At 36.4% G+C, this 19,047-nt stretch overlaps 1 protein-coding gene and 1 long non-coding RNA gene across 6 annotated transcripts in view; one reads left to right on the forward strand and one right to left on the reverse strand.

The window, feature by feature from the left end:
* The window catches only part of LOC131538705 (NACHT, LRR and PYD domains-containing protein 12-like), a 42,893-nt gene extending 38,800 nt beyond the window's left edge, over positions 1-4,093 (reverse strand). For 3 of the 5 annotated variants that reach the window (XR_009270644.1, XR_009270645.1, XM_058772746.1), the window contains exons 1-3: positions 3,625-4,083; positions 2,435-2,571; positions 196-522 (exon numbers count right to left, since the gene is read on the reverse strand). Coding sequence is in view for 2 of the 5 variants with exons in the window: in XM_058772746.1 (XP_058628729.1) it covers positions 196-522; positions 2,435-2,550 (443 nt within the window). In the remaining 3 variants the exon portion in view is untranslated. Of the gene's footprint in view, positions 1-195; positions 523-2,434; positions 2,572-3,624 lie in introns of all 5 variants that reach the window. The other 2 variants (XM_058772747.1, XR_009270646.1) reach the window with 2 other exon arrangements.
* Positions 4,094-8,919: 4,826 nt separating this feature from the next.
* Positions 8,920-18,894, forward strand: LOC131538853 (uncharacterized). Its single transcript, XR_009270714.1, has 4 exons — positions 8,920-12,691; positions 14,418-14,531; positions 17,105-17,310; positions 17,994-18,894. It is a non-coding gene; the product is annotated as an uncharacterized LOC131538853 (long non-coding RNA).
* Positions 18,895-19,047: the final 153 nt, after the last annotated feature.

A 19,047-nucleotide genomic window follows, 5' to 3' on the forward strand; every position in this document is an offset into this window, starting at 1 on the left:
AGACCGCCACCTCTAGCGTTGGAACACGGTCAGTCTGTATAAGTGTAGCCAGGCAGAGCACATATATTTAGATTAAGATAGTCATTTGTCTGATGCCACGTTTCACAAAGGCAGAAAAAGTCCAGTTCTTTGTCCACAACGTCACAGATTGAAGCCGCTTTGTTGTTTATAAAGCGAGCATTCAGATGCGCAAACCTGATTGTGTCAAGGAAGACACCTCCACTGGATGCAGTAGACTTCTGAAGGTAGGAGAAGTTCGCAGGACAAACACGACGTGGAGATAGATGATGACAATCCAAGTGCCTCTGAGTCCAAACTGACGTTATACCAGCACCGCTTGCTTGCAAATTCCGGCGGGAGCCTTGATGAACATATTTTGGCCGACGGAGGAGATGTAGTGAGCGCAGTGTATCCAGAACACATGTAGCAGGAGGCGCAGAGTGTTCATACTGAAAAAGTTCCAAAGGAGAGTATTTTAGCTTGATGAAGTCCGGGTGATCAAAGTAAATCTTGCTGTAAACTCTAAATAAAACCAGAATAAAAACATGTAAAATCCAGGAAGGCCACATATTAGCAGCAGGTATCTGCCAAAAGACGAACAGCTGAAAATCCAACCGTCAAAAGGCAGCAAAGTCACACTCGAGAAACATCAGCCAATCCAACATCAGAATCAAAAACACATTACATTTTACATTTACATTTATGCATTTAGCAGACGCTTTTATCCAAAGCGACTTACATTGCATTCAAGTTACAGTTTTTACATTTTATCAGCTCTTGCTTTCCCTGGGAATCGAACCCATGATCTTAGCGTTGCTAGCGCCATGCTCTACTATTTGAGCTACAGGAAAGCTCATTAAAACAAAGAAACAATTAATTTAACGCACTGATGGAGAAGCGGCAACCACATTGCATCAGCGTCCTCTCACACCAGACGTAGTACAATAGTAGTACAATAAACTAGAAGTTAAAATTAAGTGACTTACATTTTAGACACAGTATTGACTGTTTTTGCTCAATTTCGCTGATGAAAATAGTTCCAATCAAAGCCACAGCAGAACTGTTTTGTATCTCTGAGTAACACAGCGGTGTTTCGTTAAATGAATGAATCCGTGTTTTTGAACGAATCGAGTGAATCAATGATTCAGTGGCCCATTCATAAAGACAGTTACTTGCCTCGTTTCTGAATGAATCAGCCATTTGAACGAATTGGTTGAATAAATGACTTAATGACTCACTAATTTAAAGAGTCATTTGCCACAAGAGGTGGTTTGATTTCATATTGAAAAACATCATTGCATTTTTCCCCAAAATTTCTTATTTGTATGTTTAAAAATATTCAAACCATGAATCAATAAAATTAACAACTGAATTAATTGAAACAAAGTAATTTTATGTGAAAGATGAGACATTTAATAAGGTTAGGGGAAAAAAATGACCATTTATAAACCTAGTGGGAAATGACATCTGTTTTTATATACAGCAACTCATTTTCAGTTAATTGTTATTTCTACCTCTTTCTAGTCACAGCACTTTATTTTGAGAGTTGTTTAAGTGAGAGAACATCTGTAACTTAGTCCAGATTGGGGGAGTTGTAATGTTTAATCATTTCTTTTATTGTGTAAATAATTGTTTGCATTGATAAAGTATAGATTTTCGTTTGTATATGCTTTCAATTATAGTTCATCGAAGGAAAATTGGAATCGGCAAAAATCTACATCGGAAATTGCAATCAGTGCATCTCTAATTTTATGTATAATTAATGTCTGATATATTTCTATTTCAGTTCATTTTCTAATTCAACTTCAAGTTAATTTTGAGAAAACAAAAACAACAACTCTTTCATGGGAAGTGGTTTAGGATTGTGAGGTTTTTTGGGTGTTAATGAAGTGATCTACTCTATATATGTTTTGATCATCATTCAATATTATTTGATAAAAACACCATTTTACCAGCTTTTTGTTCAAAATGTTACTTTTACATGAAACTCACCCACATTCAAGTGTATATAAAAACAAAAGCATGAAGCTATAATTTTTTTATTTTTTTTTAAGCAGAGGCTCTGTTCTTTCTTTTGGCATTTTGCATGTTCATATAATCTCGATTACTCGGTTTGGAAACCTATCGATGATCGAAATGAGAAATTTCCAAAAATGTCCCTCCCTAATTTTATGATGTGTTTTTTACAGCAAGGTCCATCTTGCATCTTCACTGAAATTCCCTCTTACTGTTAGACTACGAGAGAAGTAAAACCTGATCATTTAAAACACTGAATCATGAGGATCTGAGTGTGTGACTCTGAATCATGCAGCACATACACATTCATTCAAACGCCTTTCACAATTCACTGATCACACTCTCGTCTGACAATGACATCAATCAACTGTACTTTATTAGATCCCTGCATTAATAAAGCAGTAGTGTTGTGTCTCACCTGGGGTCAAAGGTCACTGGATCAACACTGAATTTAGGAGGAGGACCCATAGATCTGTCACTCTTCAGAGACACACAGCTGTGATCGGGAGATGGAGATCTCTCTCTGCTCTCCATAATGACAAACTGACTTCAGACCTGCGTATGGAAACATAAGAGAACAAAAGACGCATAATACTGTGATTATTATTCCAGTAACTGCAGTGAAAACACATCTAAGCGCTACAAACACACAATGCAACTTAAGAGGAAGTGGAGCTTCAGACTCAGCAGCTGCAGCAGCATCCGCTGAACGCAAGAAGCGTACGCTGATGATTACAGCACATTGAAAATATACATAACCAGAAAGTAGTCCATTACATAATTACAGACCCTGAGGGAGACACTCCTCAGCAGCAAAACACAACTCTTCAAAAGTTTGATTGTTTTGTTGCATCTGTTTTGTGTGAGTTTCAGACGTTTTGGGTTCATGAGGAAATAATTTCACTCCTTACACAAACAAGATCATTAAAACAATTAATAATACAAATCATGTTCACCCAAATTTCACTGTAATCATATTATTAGTACATTTTACTTTTTAAGGTGAAAAAGCTGCCTCTTATTTGTATATTATATTCATCAGTATAGACAAATAAAGCAGTTTCTATGAGTCCAGCAATCATAATTGTTGAGATATCACACAGTATCATAACTGGAAAGAGACCGAGTGAGAAAGAGAAAGACAAACAGTGATATTTAATATTGGAAAAAGTTATGCAAACATGTTACTGTAAGTCTATTATTTTGATGTTTCCCCCTCCTAATTTAAAGTTTAAAAGTTCAAAGATCACAAAGCAGACACTTTAATGAGGGTCTGTAGAGCTTTTAAGGCAGAAATTCATTCGTGAGTCAGAATCAAACTCTGAGTCAAGCTGATCTACAGAAGCTCCTGTTTTCTGTTTACATCTTTATTTCCTCCTTTGGTAGCCTATATTGCCGTAAACTAATCTCAACTAAAAGCAGAATCTGTAGAGCTCGATATCATTATAATCCTGAAGATGAACTTGTGCAGCTTCATCCTCTTTTACAAGCGACACAAATCACTGAATGTGTTCGAGTTTAAAGATCGGATTTAACACGACAGAGACGCGCATGCGAGAAAAACTACAATAATATTAACTTATATCAGGAGCCGAGGAATGAACTTACCTTAATGGGATGTTTATGAAAAGTAATTAAGTCTTCAAAACTTCCGCATTTTCCTCTCGAGTTGACTTTCGGTTTCGCCTCGGAGTGAAGAACAGTGATGGAATGAGTCGTTCATTTTGAACGAATCTTTAATGTGACTCTTGAAGAACGAGTCGTTTCGGGAGTGACTCGTTCAGGCGCGCATGCGCAACATCCTATAAGTTCTGTACTGAATTACCCTGCGTCCCAATGTTCATACTATCCATCCTAAATAGTATGTGAGACTACAATAAGTGTGTCCCAAAGCATAGTATGTTGAAAAGAGTATGCCAAAAGTCCCGGATGGTCTACTATTTCAGGTCGATTTTTGTGAATCCGTGCGCACACTAATGGCTAAAATTGCCCACAATCCATTGCGCTTTGGCGAAGGATTCGGTCCAGAACTACAAACACGAATAAAACGCGTTAGAAAAACTACAAACATGGCGGATGCGCGCGATCGACCTTTATGTAGAGAGGTTTACAAAAAGGGGTCTGAGTTACTAATAATCAACATTTAAACTGGTAAAAACTATCTATTTATTGTTATCCGTGTTATATTTCATCTGCAACAGGAATGTGAACTTTTATAAACATCCATTTGGTTGTTAACTTTTAAATGCATCATTATGCAGAAAATATGAGCAGAGTTCTCTGCATACAAGACCCGCGACTGATCAAAGAGCTACTTCTTTTTTCTCCAATATGGTAGGAAGTTAAATGAAATGAAATGTGGAGGATGTTAACTGTGAAAAGATGATTGACAGGCCAGTTTACAGTGACAGGGCGGTCCGTTAAAGACGCAGTTGTGTATGTGTTGTTAGTATGTCCCAAAGCTTGCCTACTCTTCTACTACACACTCAAAAGTGTGTACTTTTTCTTCACCAAAAGAGTACATACTTTAAGGGCATAGTGTAAGTAGGCACATAGGGACACAGCATGAGTTCACCTGTTTCGAGTAGTTCGATCATCACGTCAGCCCCATACGCGTAACCTATGCAGTCTGAGCTGGAAAAAGAATTGATTAGGTGCGTTCGACTTGAAGCACGGCTACAAATGGCGGTCAACGAGAGTAGCCACTTGCAGTCAGGGGTGGAGTTGAAAACGGACACGTCAAGCCGGACACTTTCTGCTCCCGTTAGTGACGCTGACGCGGTGTTTGCATACTCTTATCACAGATGAAGTGAATAAAAAGCAATATTTGTCAAATACACAGACGTTTCAACGTTTTCATGAGCAACAGAAACACTTTTTATATACTGCTTAATACCGCGTCATCTGTTCAAGAATAAAGTTCAACGTAAATATATACTAAAATATAAAAAAATGGGGGTATATATGCGTTCATCAGCGTTTTATGATAAACGTGACTCGATATAACATTGCGACTACAGTAAAAAAAACGTTTACTGTTCTAAAAACAGATTTATGAGCAATATTGGATTTGAAGATGTTAGAAACACACGTCATTGTTGTCACGTGGAGAATTTGGCCAATGTGAAACAGCTGTGTCGTCATCAGCGCTCCTGCAGTTGCTCTGGAGAAGCTGCTCCAGCCGAGTGAGCCGGCTGCTCTCGAAACGCTCTCGCGGTACTTTGATGCCACACGTGACAGCAACGTGGCGTCGGCGTCAAGTCGGACTAAATTTCTAACCGGCAGGCACTGCTTCAAGTCAGCCACTGATCGGTCTGCGCAGTGCTGCATGAAGTCGAGTCTTCGGGTTTGAGTCATTCGTTCATCACGTGACAGCCCCATAAGCTAAACCTATGCAGTCTGAGGAAAAAATACTTTTTAGTTTATTACCTTCATTACCTTTGTTACCACATTCAGTGTTGTGGAAAAGAACCATCATGACAGAAATTCACACATTTATAAACTATGAGAAATAAAAAGCTACAATTTGAGATCAGAAACGCATCACATAACTGAAAGAGTAAATAATAATAATAACTATGCACCTGTTTGTAAGGAAGGTTGTAAATTAACTAATTTCTCTATCCAATGCTGTCACATCACGTAACAAAGAACAAACGACTCGAAAGACTCGAGAGATGAACTAAACAATTCTCTTTCTGGCTCTGACTGCATAGGTTTAGTTTATGGGGCTGTCACGTGATGAACGAACGACTCAAACCCGACGACTTGTCAGATAAGAGGTGAGGTGAGGGGAGCTAATCATAGACTAAAGACCCAGGTAAACAATGAATAAATTTTTTTCTGTTTCTTATACCATTATAGTTTTGTATTGTGTGTAGTGTGATCATTTGCACAAGTAGTAGATGTAGATGTGTAAGTAGCACGTGACATTTTAATTATATTTTGCTAAAATGAACGAATGACTCGAAAAAAGATGCGTTCATTTTGCTGAACGAGACTCAAAGGTCCGAGTCTGTAAAATGATCCGAACTTCCCATCACTAGTGAAGATTGCGCATGTGCGGAAAACCTCTTCTTCATCTGCGATTTGCGGCAGAACAGACGCGTCAAAGGCGCATTGCTGCCCGCCTCAGTCCATCTGAAGAACTCCGCTTAGTAGCTGATATCCTCAGATAAAGTCCAGCTCGGTGTAAAAGTTAATAACAGCTTTTGTTGTTTCATAGTCCTTAGTGCTTAGAATCGATGTTAAAGTGAGTGATGGGATCTATGATGGGAGGCAGCAATGTTAAGGTGCTTTATGATCCTCAGAAACACTATCATGATGTTCATTCTCTTAAAGCTGTACCGATGTATTTGATTGACTGTATTCTGTCTGATTGGACTGGACCCATCACTAGTCATAGACATAGCCATTTACTAAACACTTACCCGCTCATCAGGTCAGACAACTAACTAGTCAAAGTCTCTCACCCATCAGCTTACCAGGAAATATTAGTGTCTTCAGCATAATTGTTCAGTCTGTCTGGATGAAGACAAGAGAGAGGAACTATAAGCAGGTCTTTCTGTCTTTTTCAGTTTTTCAGGTCTCTATATCCATCTAGTCTCTTCAGTAGAGAGCAACTGTTCTATCTTTTCTTGTTAATATCAAGCAAATCTGAACTCAATTCATGGAAAATCCAGACTGTATTCAGCTGTTTTCAGTTCCCTTGTTTCTCTTTAGGTCAGAATGAGGATGTCTCTGGAAATCCTGTGTTTCCGTCCTGCTCTTACAGTGAAGTCAAGACATGCCAGTATATTGAGACAGTGAATATATAAGACATTATTCAGAGAAATGTTTTACTTTTTCCAGAAGAGTTTAGAAGGGAAGCTTCAATCTCATACTCACATAAGTATGAGTACTTTTACTCATTTAATTACTGCTCAGATTTGAAACATGTGAAAAACATGTGAAGTCAATGCGCGTCTCAGGAGTTTTGAATATACTGAAGTAAATATGAGAAAGATGGACGAATATCTTGAGTTAATTTCTGATTATTTCACCTGATCTCTGTCGAAGACACTTATATCTGACGTCATCTGTAGCACGACACATGTGCCATTGTACCGGAAGAGTTGAAAGAGCAGTATTTCACTCTAATTTCAGAAATATTCATGTACAATACAGTCAAATAAAACATATATTGATGTTATTAAGCCAGCAGCATGAACAGGTACGTTTGATGAATTCTGAATGAAACGCTGTTTAACACGTATTTCTCAACAATGAAGATCTGATGTAGTTTGTCGCTCGTATTTGTGTTTGTCCTGCTGTGTCAAATGCTTCAATTAATCTGTTGTAAAAAGGGAAAATTCTGAAGCGTCGTGAATACATTAAACATGATTTATTATAAACCTGCTGTAACTATTATTTTGTTGCAGTTGTTAGCAATTAGCATTTTGTGTTATGTTTTGTGTCTTATGTAGTTTTACTGGCAGTTTACTGGCACATTTACTGCCAAATTATAAGAACATATCATGCATTGACATGAGAGACACTTGAGCCAATCGTACCTTTATTATGTGGGAAATGAATCTTTGGTGTTGTTGTGCTTGAAGCATGCTATTCAATTTGAGCTAAAAGTAGTGAAGGTCTGATGTTTGCATGCTTATATGAGCGCTTGGCCTGTTGTGTTTGGGCTGTCATTTTAAGGGTCATTAATACATTAAATATTAATGACTATAAACCTTTTAATTAAAAACAGTTAACATTTTGTATTGTAAATATCGTTGCTTGAATCATGCTACTCAAGTTGAGGAAGTTTGCTGCTTCATCTGTGTATTTGCTAAACAAAGGTGAGAACAAAAACTACTTTTGTCCTAAAGTGAAAAGTTAAAAATGCTCAAAATGGGGCCAAAGGCGACTTCTAGCAAAACATTAGGTTGCTTGAAAATGTTGAAGTGCTAAAGAGTGAGTGAGAGTTAATTGGAGGCTTTAGCTTACCTTCATTTCATAATGAAACTATTACGGAGGACGTAATTAAGTAAAATGAGCGTGCCTGTAAACATATTAAATACATAAAAACTTTTTTTCCCCCTATGTTGTGATGTTTTCAGGTTTAAAAAGTGTTGAATGTAATTGCCTTTCATATAACTCTCTGTATGCTTCTGTAATTATTTGTCATTATAAAAAAATACTCCATTTCAGTAAAGTAAGGTACAATGCCAAGATGCACAATTTTAGTTTAAGTAATGGCTTTTTTTTTTTTTTTTTTTTTAAGTAAGAGGTCATGGTTTCTGTCAAACTTTTCTTTCTTTCTCCAGAATCAGTCTCCACTGAACAAGGAAACCAAGGAGAAACAGACCATGAGGGAATGGAGCCACCGCTGCCTTAGCTTTTGTTTGGCATTATATTACCTGTGTTATTTATATTGGTTATAATTTTCAGTGTAGTTTTCTGGAGAAAAGAGTGCTCAATCAGCCACCCCAAAATGAAAATTTTGTCATTAATCACTTAGCCCCATGTCGTTCCAAACCCATAAAAGCTTTGTTCGTCCTCGGAACACAATTTAAGATATTTTGGATGAAAACCGGGAGGCTTGTGACTGTCCCATTGACTGCCAAGTAAATAACACTGTCAAGGCACAGAAAAGTATGAAAGACATCAGTGGTTCAATCTGAATTTTATGAAGCGACGAGAATAATTTTGTACGCAAAGAAAACAAAAATAACGACTTTATTCAACAATTCGTCTCCTCTGTGTCAGTGTAGAGCCATTTTGGAGAATATCCGCTGGACGCAAATAGCGTACGCTGTTCTGTGTCAGCTGTGCCACACAGCGTATCCGTGTGGCACGGCTGACACAGAACAGCGTACGCTATTTGCGTCCAGCGGATATTCTCCAAAATGGCTCTACACTGACACAGAGGAGACGAATTGTTGACAGTATGATACATAGACACAGTATGTTTTGCCATGTATTTAAATTTTTTGGTCTAAATATCCCTAAAGCCCGAGACACACTGCACAATTTTCGGCTGTCCCAGATGAAAAGACTGGCATCGTGAAACAATCGTGGCGATTTCTGTGATCGTGGCTCCTAACACGGAGCTGGAAGGTCAATGACAGGCCCTCTGCTCCATGATGAAGCGTGTAATGACTTCAGTGTCAGGCCTGGGTTCATCATCGCACAAGATTTTCACACAAGAAAATATTCATCGTGATGTGGATGAGAACCTGTGGATAAATGCACAAGATGAGGCTGATGGGAACAGAAGTGCGCTGAACAACACTTTACTGACATTAACTACTGTAGGGTTTATTCCTTTAATTTGATTCTTTCATCAATAGATTTCAGATTTTGTTCACTGACTCAGCTGTGTCTGTACTATTCTCTCTAGTTTATTGAAGTATAAACGTGAACAACAACAGAATATCAAGACTTCCATCACAAAACCCAGGAGTATAATTAAACAGCAATTATAATATATAAATATAAACAACAGCAACATCATAAACAGCACTGGGCTTCATTGGGTTAAGTTAGACTTACACAGGATTTTCCTCAGTGTTTGTTCCAGAAAAACACAAACAAACATTTAACGTCATATCAATCAGATCTTCTCAATGTAACATGATTCAATATACAATATACAGGGCTGTGTAATGTGGAAATAATATAATTTAAATAGGCAAAATTTAAGATTCAATTAGTCAAGTTAAACATTTAAATGCTTGATTTATTTGTTTTTATGTTGTTTTATGCTTCAATGTCAATATAGGCTATATATAGAAATTAAAATCTGTAGATTTCAGTAAAAACTAATAATTGAGATGTATTAAAACGTTTCTTTGGTAGTGTTTGTAAAAGGATTGATTATTTTCTTTCTTTCATTCAGGCTAGGGGTGGGTGATATGGTAAAAACATAATTTCATGATTTTTTTGTTCAGGAAAATCACGATTCACAATTTAAGATTTACAACATTATAAGGAAACCTGTTATGGTTCTTTTTCTAAAATCGCGACAAAAAAAGTCAGGGAGACGCCGCACACAACGACTGCTTAACAAAACAAATTTATTTAGCTATAAAGAAAAGAAAACATGTAATGTAGTCCGTGTAGATGATAGTCAGTATGTCGGCATGTGTTTGTTAGTAGTACCAATAACAACAATCCAAACAAACACCAAAACTCAAAACCCAAACGTCCAATCTTGAGAGAGATGAATCAAAACGGGAACTCAACAAGCTCCGTCCTTCAGATGAGGTTCTGACTCTCTGTGCTCATTAAAAATCCCAGGATGCCTTTCAAAAAGAGTAGAGGTGTAGCCTCAGCATCTTTTAAAATAAAAAAAATTTAATTACGACTTAATTCTACAATTCATCTCCTCCGCATCACTGATTTCTATGTTTATTTACGCTTTGATTTGAACGAAAACAGCGAGTCCGTGTGGCGCGGCTGACACAGAACAGCGTACGCAGTTTGCATTCAGCGGATATTCTCCAAAATGCCGCTACGGTGATGCGGATAACACACGGAGGAGACAAATTGTTGAATAAAGTCATAATTTTTATATTCTTTGTGTACAAAAAGTATTCTCGTAGCTTCATAACATTCAGATTGAACCACTGTGACGGTGGCGGCCCCAAGTAAATAGTTGCAGAGACAAAAAAAATTTAAGTGACTCTAAAAGTTCGGGCGCCAGACAGGAATAAGCCTGTCAAAAAGGAATTTAACCCAGATAGCCTTGAAAAAGCCACCAGTTACATACAATAGATACAACAGCAAGAAATAAAAATAATGCAGATACACTAGCAATAAATGCACAAGGAGAAACTATTTTCAGTTCAGTTTCACTTGTATTTTTCACAAGAGAGGGGAAAAAAACAATAATAAAAAACAAACGATTTGTCACATGAATGTGTTTACACATTGCACATCCATCAAAAAAACCTATAAATAATCGCTAGTACTGCAGCGACTGAGAGCCTCCAGTCTAAGTCAGTATTCGCAGCGGCAGTTGCGATAGTCCAGTTCTCAATTTACAATTCCAAACCGATAAAAAGAAAAAAAAAGGAAAAAAATACAAACAAGATTAATTTTAGTCACTCACTTCATTATACAACTTCATAAAAGACGACAAAAAGAAAATACTCACATTAAGGGGAGTTGTACATTACAGTATGCTTGAGCGAATGTGGTGTGAGTGAACTTTGGGTGTGTGTGTGTGTGGTACGCCAGCCATGAGCCATATGACCGGCCGATCGTTTTCGTGGGGAAACAGTTTTACAAACAGTGAAAGAAGGTGGATTTTCTCCAAGAGAAAAAATGGTATCCAGGCAGGAACACTTCCCTTCGCTCCCGAACCACACACGCCTCTGCGCTGGTCCCGCAGCTCGGACAACGATTTCTTTGAAACCCTCCGGCCAAACTCCAGCATACACAGTGTGTGTGAGTGCGCTCAGCCGAAACCAGTGCGACTTCCACCCTAATTCTTCGCAACTTCTTTGTTCAGAAAACCACCCCCTTCTTTGATTCTGTTCCACTATATATAGATACCTCACTTCCTTCCCAAATTAGACTCTCGTTCCTATTCGCTGGCAGTCACGACAATTGTTTTGGTTTCACTTTTCCAGTTCCGCCTTTTACGTGCCGCCACACCACAGATGGCAGATGGACTATTTTGACGATGTCTTTCATACTTTTCTGGACCGTGACAGTGTAATTTTCTTGGCAGTCGATGGGACAGTCACAAGCCTCCCGGTTTTCATCCAAAATATCTCAAATTGTGTTCTGAAGACGAACAAAACATTTATGGGTTTGGAACGACATGGGGGTAAGTGATTAATGACAAAATTTTGCCATAAAGTGACAAAGGATGGAGAAAGGAAATCATACTATTCTCCACTTCCCCCCTGATACAGCAACAACTGACAAAAGTTAATAATAAACTGTATTTTGACATATAATTTACTACTAGAATAATGTTGTCACAGTGGTGCAATTTAGACACCTGTGTGATTTTTCCTTTATCAATACCATCAATATCAGTTATACTGCTTGTCATCTAGGTGTGCGATATATATCATCTACAATAATATTGTAATTGTTGTTTTAACGATGTGCAATTTGATATTATCGAATATAATCGCAAAAAACAAAACACACCTACAGCGTGCACGCATACTATACTGTATGTGATGTAGCAGGTTAGATTCGTGCGTGTGCACATTTAGAGTCCATTATTTCACTGTGTGATTCAGTCTATTAAAATGCATTTTGAATGCTGCCAAAATTCAAGATATGGGGGCAAAACATGTATATATTTATATCATTTCATATATTTAATCAATATCTCACGAAGGCTGCCATTTCCTCTCCAAGAATCAGCATGATTACAAATGTGATATTGATTTCATACAACAGTTCAATAAACAAAAAGTTAAGGTTGAATCACAATGACTCATTCATTGGCAGTGACTTGCTGCCACCTACTGGCAGTTTTAATTTCACATTTAAAGTATCTTTTCATTGTTTAAAATGATTTTATATGTCAGTATTCAACGTTTTATGTTTGATATATCAAAACATTATTTATGCATTTGTAACTCCAGGTTAAATGCATTCAGGTCCCTCTGAGCTGCATCTTCTGTGTTTCAAAATCTTTAGGAGTCAGCTGTCCACATCAGTCCTTAAGGTACCAGCACAATAACACATTCAGGAAAATATCATCTAATTACACTTTCCGTCTTTTTCATTTAATTGCTGATGCAGATGGGACGTGATGTAATATTATGGGAGATAGGTAGCTTTGAATCAAGAAATTGGTAGATATGGTGTCACATTACGAGTATTTGAGCTGATTTCTTTTTAGACAGTTCTCCATGGAAATCCGTAAGTTCAGCAGGTGGTTAATGAAAGAAGGCCTAATTCAAAAATCAATGAAATGCCCCTGCTCTCATCTTATGAGGTTGAAACTACCCAATGGCAGAAAGGAGCCAATATGTTGAGTATAACAACACATGTATTAATTTTGTGCATATCGTGGCTGTTGGACTGAAACCTCGTATCTCCAAATTTTCAGCTCTTCAAACTGTCAAACCTTATAGTCTCTACCGCAGTGGTTCTTAAACTTCTTATACCAAGTACACCTTCAGAAAATATTTGGCTCTCCAAGTACCACCATAATGACCATCATTAAAATACAGTAGCATAGTAGGCCTAATTATTCAGCTACAGCTCTGCACGGTTCAAAAACGAGGCAGTTTTATTCCTAATAAGAATATTTAATGTTGTTAGCCACTTTAACATTGTAATTACACAGTTTGAACATTAACACTGCACAGTGCTTACAAACAGGTAAATAAAAAACTTAAATAATGATAAATTAAAATGTGTTGTACCTAAAAGTTAAATAAAAACTGTACTGTACTTAAATGTAAAAATAAGAAAGAAAAAAAAGAAAAACTTTACTCAAATTTTAAATGAAAATGTATTGTCTTTTAACATTAAAGTGCCCCTATTATGGGTTATGAAAGGTTCATATTTTGGTTTTGGGAGTCCCCAACAACAGGTTGACATGCATACAAGGTCAAAAAACACTTTCATTTTCTTATAATATGCATTTAATTTTACCTTATTTGCTCAACGACTCCCAAACGATTCGTTCAATGATTAGTTTTTCTGAGCCCCTCCTTTGATTGGTCGATTTCATTTAAAGCAGTGTTTGTGAGCTTTTAAGGCTCCAAAAGTGGCACCTAGTGGCAAAGAATGAATTTGCATTTTCATTCAGACCAACGCGAAAATCGCACAACAAGTGGGTGGGCAATATGCTAATGTTTCATTTTGACGTCAACATGAAACGGCTTGGGATTCGTTTTAAAAACGGCTCATTTCAATGATGCAGAGTCGACTCTTTCTTTTGAGAGACAATAACTTTATACACAGTGCACTTTCAGATTTAAAACTTTGTAGGATATTTACATTCAGAGCTGTGTTACACACTGCATGAAAGGTAATTTTCAAAAATCCATAATAGGGGCACTTTAATTTACATTTAATTTAGTGATTCCTCTGCGTACCACTAGAGGCACTCGTACCACACTTTGAGAACCACTGCTCTAACGTGAAGTGCTGCACACAGTTTAAACATGCTGTGCAATGGGGAATAAAGAACTGGTTCTTTAATCTATAATAACATGAAATTATGTCCAAATGACACACAAAAACTGAGTGTCCATAGCCACAGTAAACTTTAAAACCTGCAAGTTGACGAAAATGTAATACAATGCATTTACTTCTTCAGATTTGGCCATTCCAATGATGCACAATATTACAGTTGGCAAAATAGTAGAAAACCGTTAGTATAAATTAAAGGCACAATACAAATCACACAGCTGTTTTTATTCATTCTTAATTTTCAGGATATGCAGAGATTCAAGTCACAAAGGAAAATCATTTGTGAAGTCCATTTGACATGGCTCCATGTTTGAGAACTCTCATATTTCACTTCAAACATGGATGCATTTCATCTATAGGTGAGCAGTTTTTACATTGTATAAAAACACATCAAAGGTCTTCTCGGGTCCTAAGGTCTATACTGGACCATCTGACCCAAATCGCTTCTTACCTGAACCTAACTTGTAAAAATTTTTACATTTTTACACAAAAGACTGAAATTTTAGCCTGAAACCTTTATAGAAACAGTATATAGAGTAGGAGGAGTTTGGTAGTTTAATATATTTAATATGCATTTGTTTTAAATAAAATATTGTTATATGTTCATTCATGGGTGCTGAGACTGACATGAAAAACTATTTCTTTGGATTATTTCGTTATTCCTGATCTGTCCCAGATTTCTGATGACTGGTTTTAAAAGAACTAGAGACACGTAACTGTGAACGAATCATTCGTTTGAATCCGTTCTTTTCAGAGAACTGGAAAAACTGGCCCTAAAATAAATATTTGTTTCATGATTCAGTGGAATAATTGGTTTGAACTGGAAACACAATGAGCAAACAGCATTAAAAAAATAAACATTGCATTGCATCACATTCTGATAAGTGCTGTAGAAGGCCATTCACACTGAATGCGGGTTTTGCAGTGTCTAGTAACCTACAGTATGCTGTCAAGTTACTAGCATTCTTCTCCATAATAGAAATTTGGGTAACACTTTAGAATAATGGTCCGTTGTTAACAAGTAACTATGCAGGAAGTAATAGGTAGCACTACATTAACACTTAACTTAATACTATTAACTAATAGAGAAGTAAGATTAACTAAGAAGTAAGTAGTAGCAAATTTAGGAGAAAGGTAGTTCCTTATTAGATATTTGATACTTATTAAATAAAAATCTCCTCATTGAAAACTACTTGTGAACTATGACCAATTAATAAAGAATAACCAATTAATTACTAATCACAACAGTAACGTCTTAAAAGTGAACAATTGGGGAGGACTTTTCTTGAATATAAATAATGATGTTTTACATCATTAATGAAGGCATCAACTGCATTTATATTGTGTTAAGCACAAAACAGCATATTCCAGATTACAGTGCCTGGTAAAATATCACTAGTGCATCACACAAATGTATGAATGTACACTATGTGTCAGATTTAAATATTTTGGTTTCACTTTATTTTGATGGTCCCTTTAACACATTCTATTGACTATAAGTAATGTTGCACCTACATTTCTACTAACTCTCATTAGAGTGTTAGTAGTGTATTAGTAGACTGGTAGGGTTAGGGTTTGATTAAGTTGACACGTTCTTGCAAAGTTACTTATAGTCAGTAGAATATCTGTTGGGAGACCAACACAATAAGGAGTTAGCAGATATGAAGCAGACAGTCTACTAATAATCTAATGAGAGTTTGTTGACATGTAGTTGCAACATTACTTAGTGTTTTGAACAGAATGTTCAAAAGGGACCATCAAAATAAATTGTTAAATAACTTATTAAATTGCTTAGTAATTACTGAGTGGTTAAGGTGTTTTTCACTTTAAAATAATGGTCCAGATCACTAGTAGTTCCTGCAGGCTGACAAGGTAACGTTTGAGAGGGGCTAATGTATTTTTCACTTTAAAGCTAAGGTGCTACTAAGGAACTACTAGTGATCTGGACCATTATTTTAAAGTGAAAAACATGTTAACCCCTCAGTAATTACTCACACATAAATTAATAAGTTATGTAATGTTTTATATCTGACACATGATACAGTCATACATTTGTGTGAAGCACTAGTGATATTTTATCAGTAAGTCATTTGGAGTGGGATACATATTGAAATGACATAAAACAGAGTTCATAATTTTGAACTAATTCAATCATGAGCTTGTCAGCATCACTTCCTAATTATTAACATTTTTAAGTGAATTATCATTTTTATTATTATTCTGTTTTTGATTGAAATAAACGGAGAACATCCATCCTTTGGTAAGAGTAGAAGTCACAATTTCAAACTGTAGCCGACTTATTTGGGGGATATCATATTCATAAATTAGTTTCCACAAAGAACCCAATTGCTCACTTTTAAGACGTTACTGTTGTGATTAGTAATTAATTGGTCATAGTTCGCAAGTAGTTCTCAATGAGGAGATTTTTATTTAATAATTATCACATATCTAATAAGGAACTAGCTTTGTCCTAAAATTGTTACTTACTGCTTAGTTAATCTTACTTCTCTATTAGTTAATAGTATTAAGTTGAGTGTTAATGTAGTACTAGCTATTACTCCCTGCATAGTTACTTGTTAACAACGGACCATTATTCTAAAGTGTTACCGAAATTTGATATTGTTTAAAGAATTAAGGTCTTCCCAGGTATATTTGGTGAAAGCATGTTTATTTAAAATTACCAAGCATCTAGAGCTACTAATATCAGTCCTGGCCCATTTCTGAGGCACTGAACCCACTTGGGTCTCTGGTCAGACCTCGGGTATTTGGAGAAGGTGGACTGATCTATTGTGCATGTTTGGGTGGTGCTGCATCTGCAAATGAGAAAAAGTGGTTGTCATGTTGAGAGAAATGTGCTTCAACCCCAACTTCTAAATTATATTTTTAAAAATATTTTTTTTCTAAAAATATTTTTTTGGTTTGTCCATTACAGATTTGCCCAAGGTCTTTGACTGCGACAAGTGGACATGCTACAGGAGGGGATTACTCGGAGCTCTGCAACTCTGAGTAAACTGTCAGACAAGCTGAGAAGAGTTTGTAAATCTGCAATGAAAAGAATGCAAAAGAGGCAAGCAGACTATTGGAAGAATAAGAGAAATTGTTCTGATAGATGAAAGCTAATTTGGCCATAAAAGAAAGGTATGTAAATTGCTTAAACATTTCAGAATTCCTCCACTGATGTCCATTGCATAATTTTGCATCTAAAATGATGTTGAATAAACCTGAACACACTGACTGAATGCAGATTCATGAATGCAGAGACAATATAAATGCACAATAAAATTTCTCCTGTACACTGTGTACTTTTACCACAGGACGTCTGTAATATTAATGGCCAATTCGCACGGGATAAGAAATCTCAGTAAAACTACCTAAAGTGGGAAGGGGTAACTTGATTTGCACTCCGCAGTCCCTGTCGTCCAGTGCATCATGTAGGCGCTGCTTCCTGATATCCTCATTTGATTGGATCTAACTCTTTATATCCAATCAGAATTTAATAAATTAATTGATAAAAATCGTTCAACCGGATCTGTTATACACACACACACACAGGTCGGGTCGAAAGATTTATAAAATGTATTAAATTCTGTTGGTAATAATAGGCACTGTTCACTGCTGTTCTTTTGTTAATTTATTTATTCAAGTATTTGTTCATCCTGAAAGAGTGTTGATAATCAGTTCAAATCAACTGCGTACTGATAGAGTTCAATTTAGATAGAACTTTTGAATTTATTACCTTATGTTATACCATGATTGCAGAAACATTTAATTGTGTGTGTCACTATCCTCATTTTAACATAATTGCCTATTGTCAATTCCAGTACAACAGAGGACGAGCCAGCAACAGGAGCACCTGGGTATTCAGAATGCTAGGCATCAAGGTTGAGAGGAGGAGACCTATTTTTATATAATAAGTTATAAGTTGTATATCCTATAAGTTGTGCATCGTCGTTCAGCCAGACATCTCATGCCCCTCATAAAGAAGCACATTCGCCAGGGAAGCTCAGTCATTTCAGATGGATGGCGGTCTTACTGCAATCTTCAGAATAAAGGTTATGATCACCGGATTGTCAACCATAAAGAAAATTTTGTTGACCCTGTTACAGGTGCACATACACAGAACCTGGAGAGACTTTGGGGTGTTTGTAAGTCAACTATTTGGAGATTAAGAGGAAACCGCACACAAATTATGTTGAAAGACCACTTGGATGTAATTGAGTGGACTTACTGGCGTGGGAACAATCACAGAAATGGACCACTTGGAATTCTTTTGCATGACATCAAGCAAAAATATATGAGGCCTACATGAAATGTACTTGCATATACTGTAGATAGCAAGTTGATTTTTATACTACTACTCTTTCAACACACTGAATATACTGTTTTCGTGTTTAAATGCCTTAAATGTGCTTGAAACATGTTTTATTTTTGGAAAATACAAATAGTGAAGTTGACCCAATATTTATTTTCAGTTAAAGCCTGAGACCCTGAGAAAAAAGACATGAAAATCCAGTCAACTTCTTCCACTGATGGAGTATTCAAATGCTAGTTTTCAGCTTTCAGTTTAAATGTGTTATTTAGTACTGCCCTTCGGAAGCAACAGAAGATACTTGCAAGTTTCCCGGAAGACAAATTAAGTACAAATTTTTTTGTCTTGTGGACTATATGTAAACATCTTTTATATAAAATATTTTACTCAGGACAGTACTAAATAAAAAAATAACGTGCATTTTGTATGATCTCTCTTATTTTGTTAAAATTACTCATATTTTCACAGATTCTGCAATGGGTTCCCAAACTTTTCACATACCACAGTGTAGGATATATACTGTATATATATACATACTGTAGCGTTCCGCTACTAAGGAAGCCAGG

Source organism: Onychostoma macrolepis, chromosome 04 (genome assembly GCF_012432095.1).
Source record: "Onychostoma macrolepis isolate SWU-2019 chromosome 04, ASM1243209v1, whole genome shotgun sequence".
Lineage (NCBI taxonomy): Eukaryota > Metazoa > Chordata > Actinopteri > Cypriniformes > Cyprinidae > Onychostoma > Onychostoma macrolepis.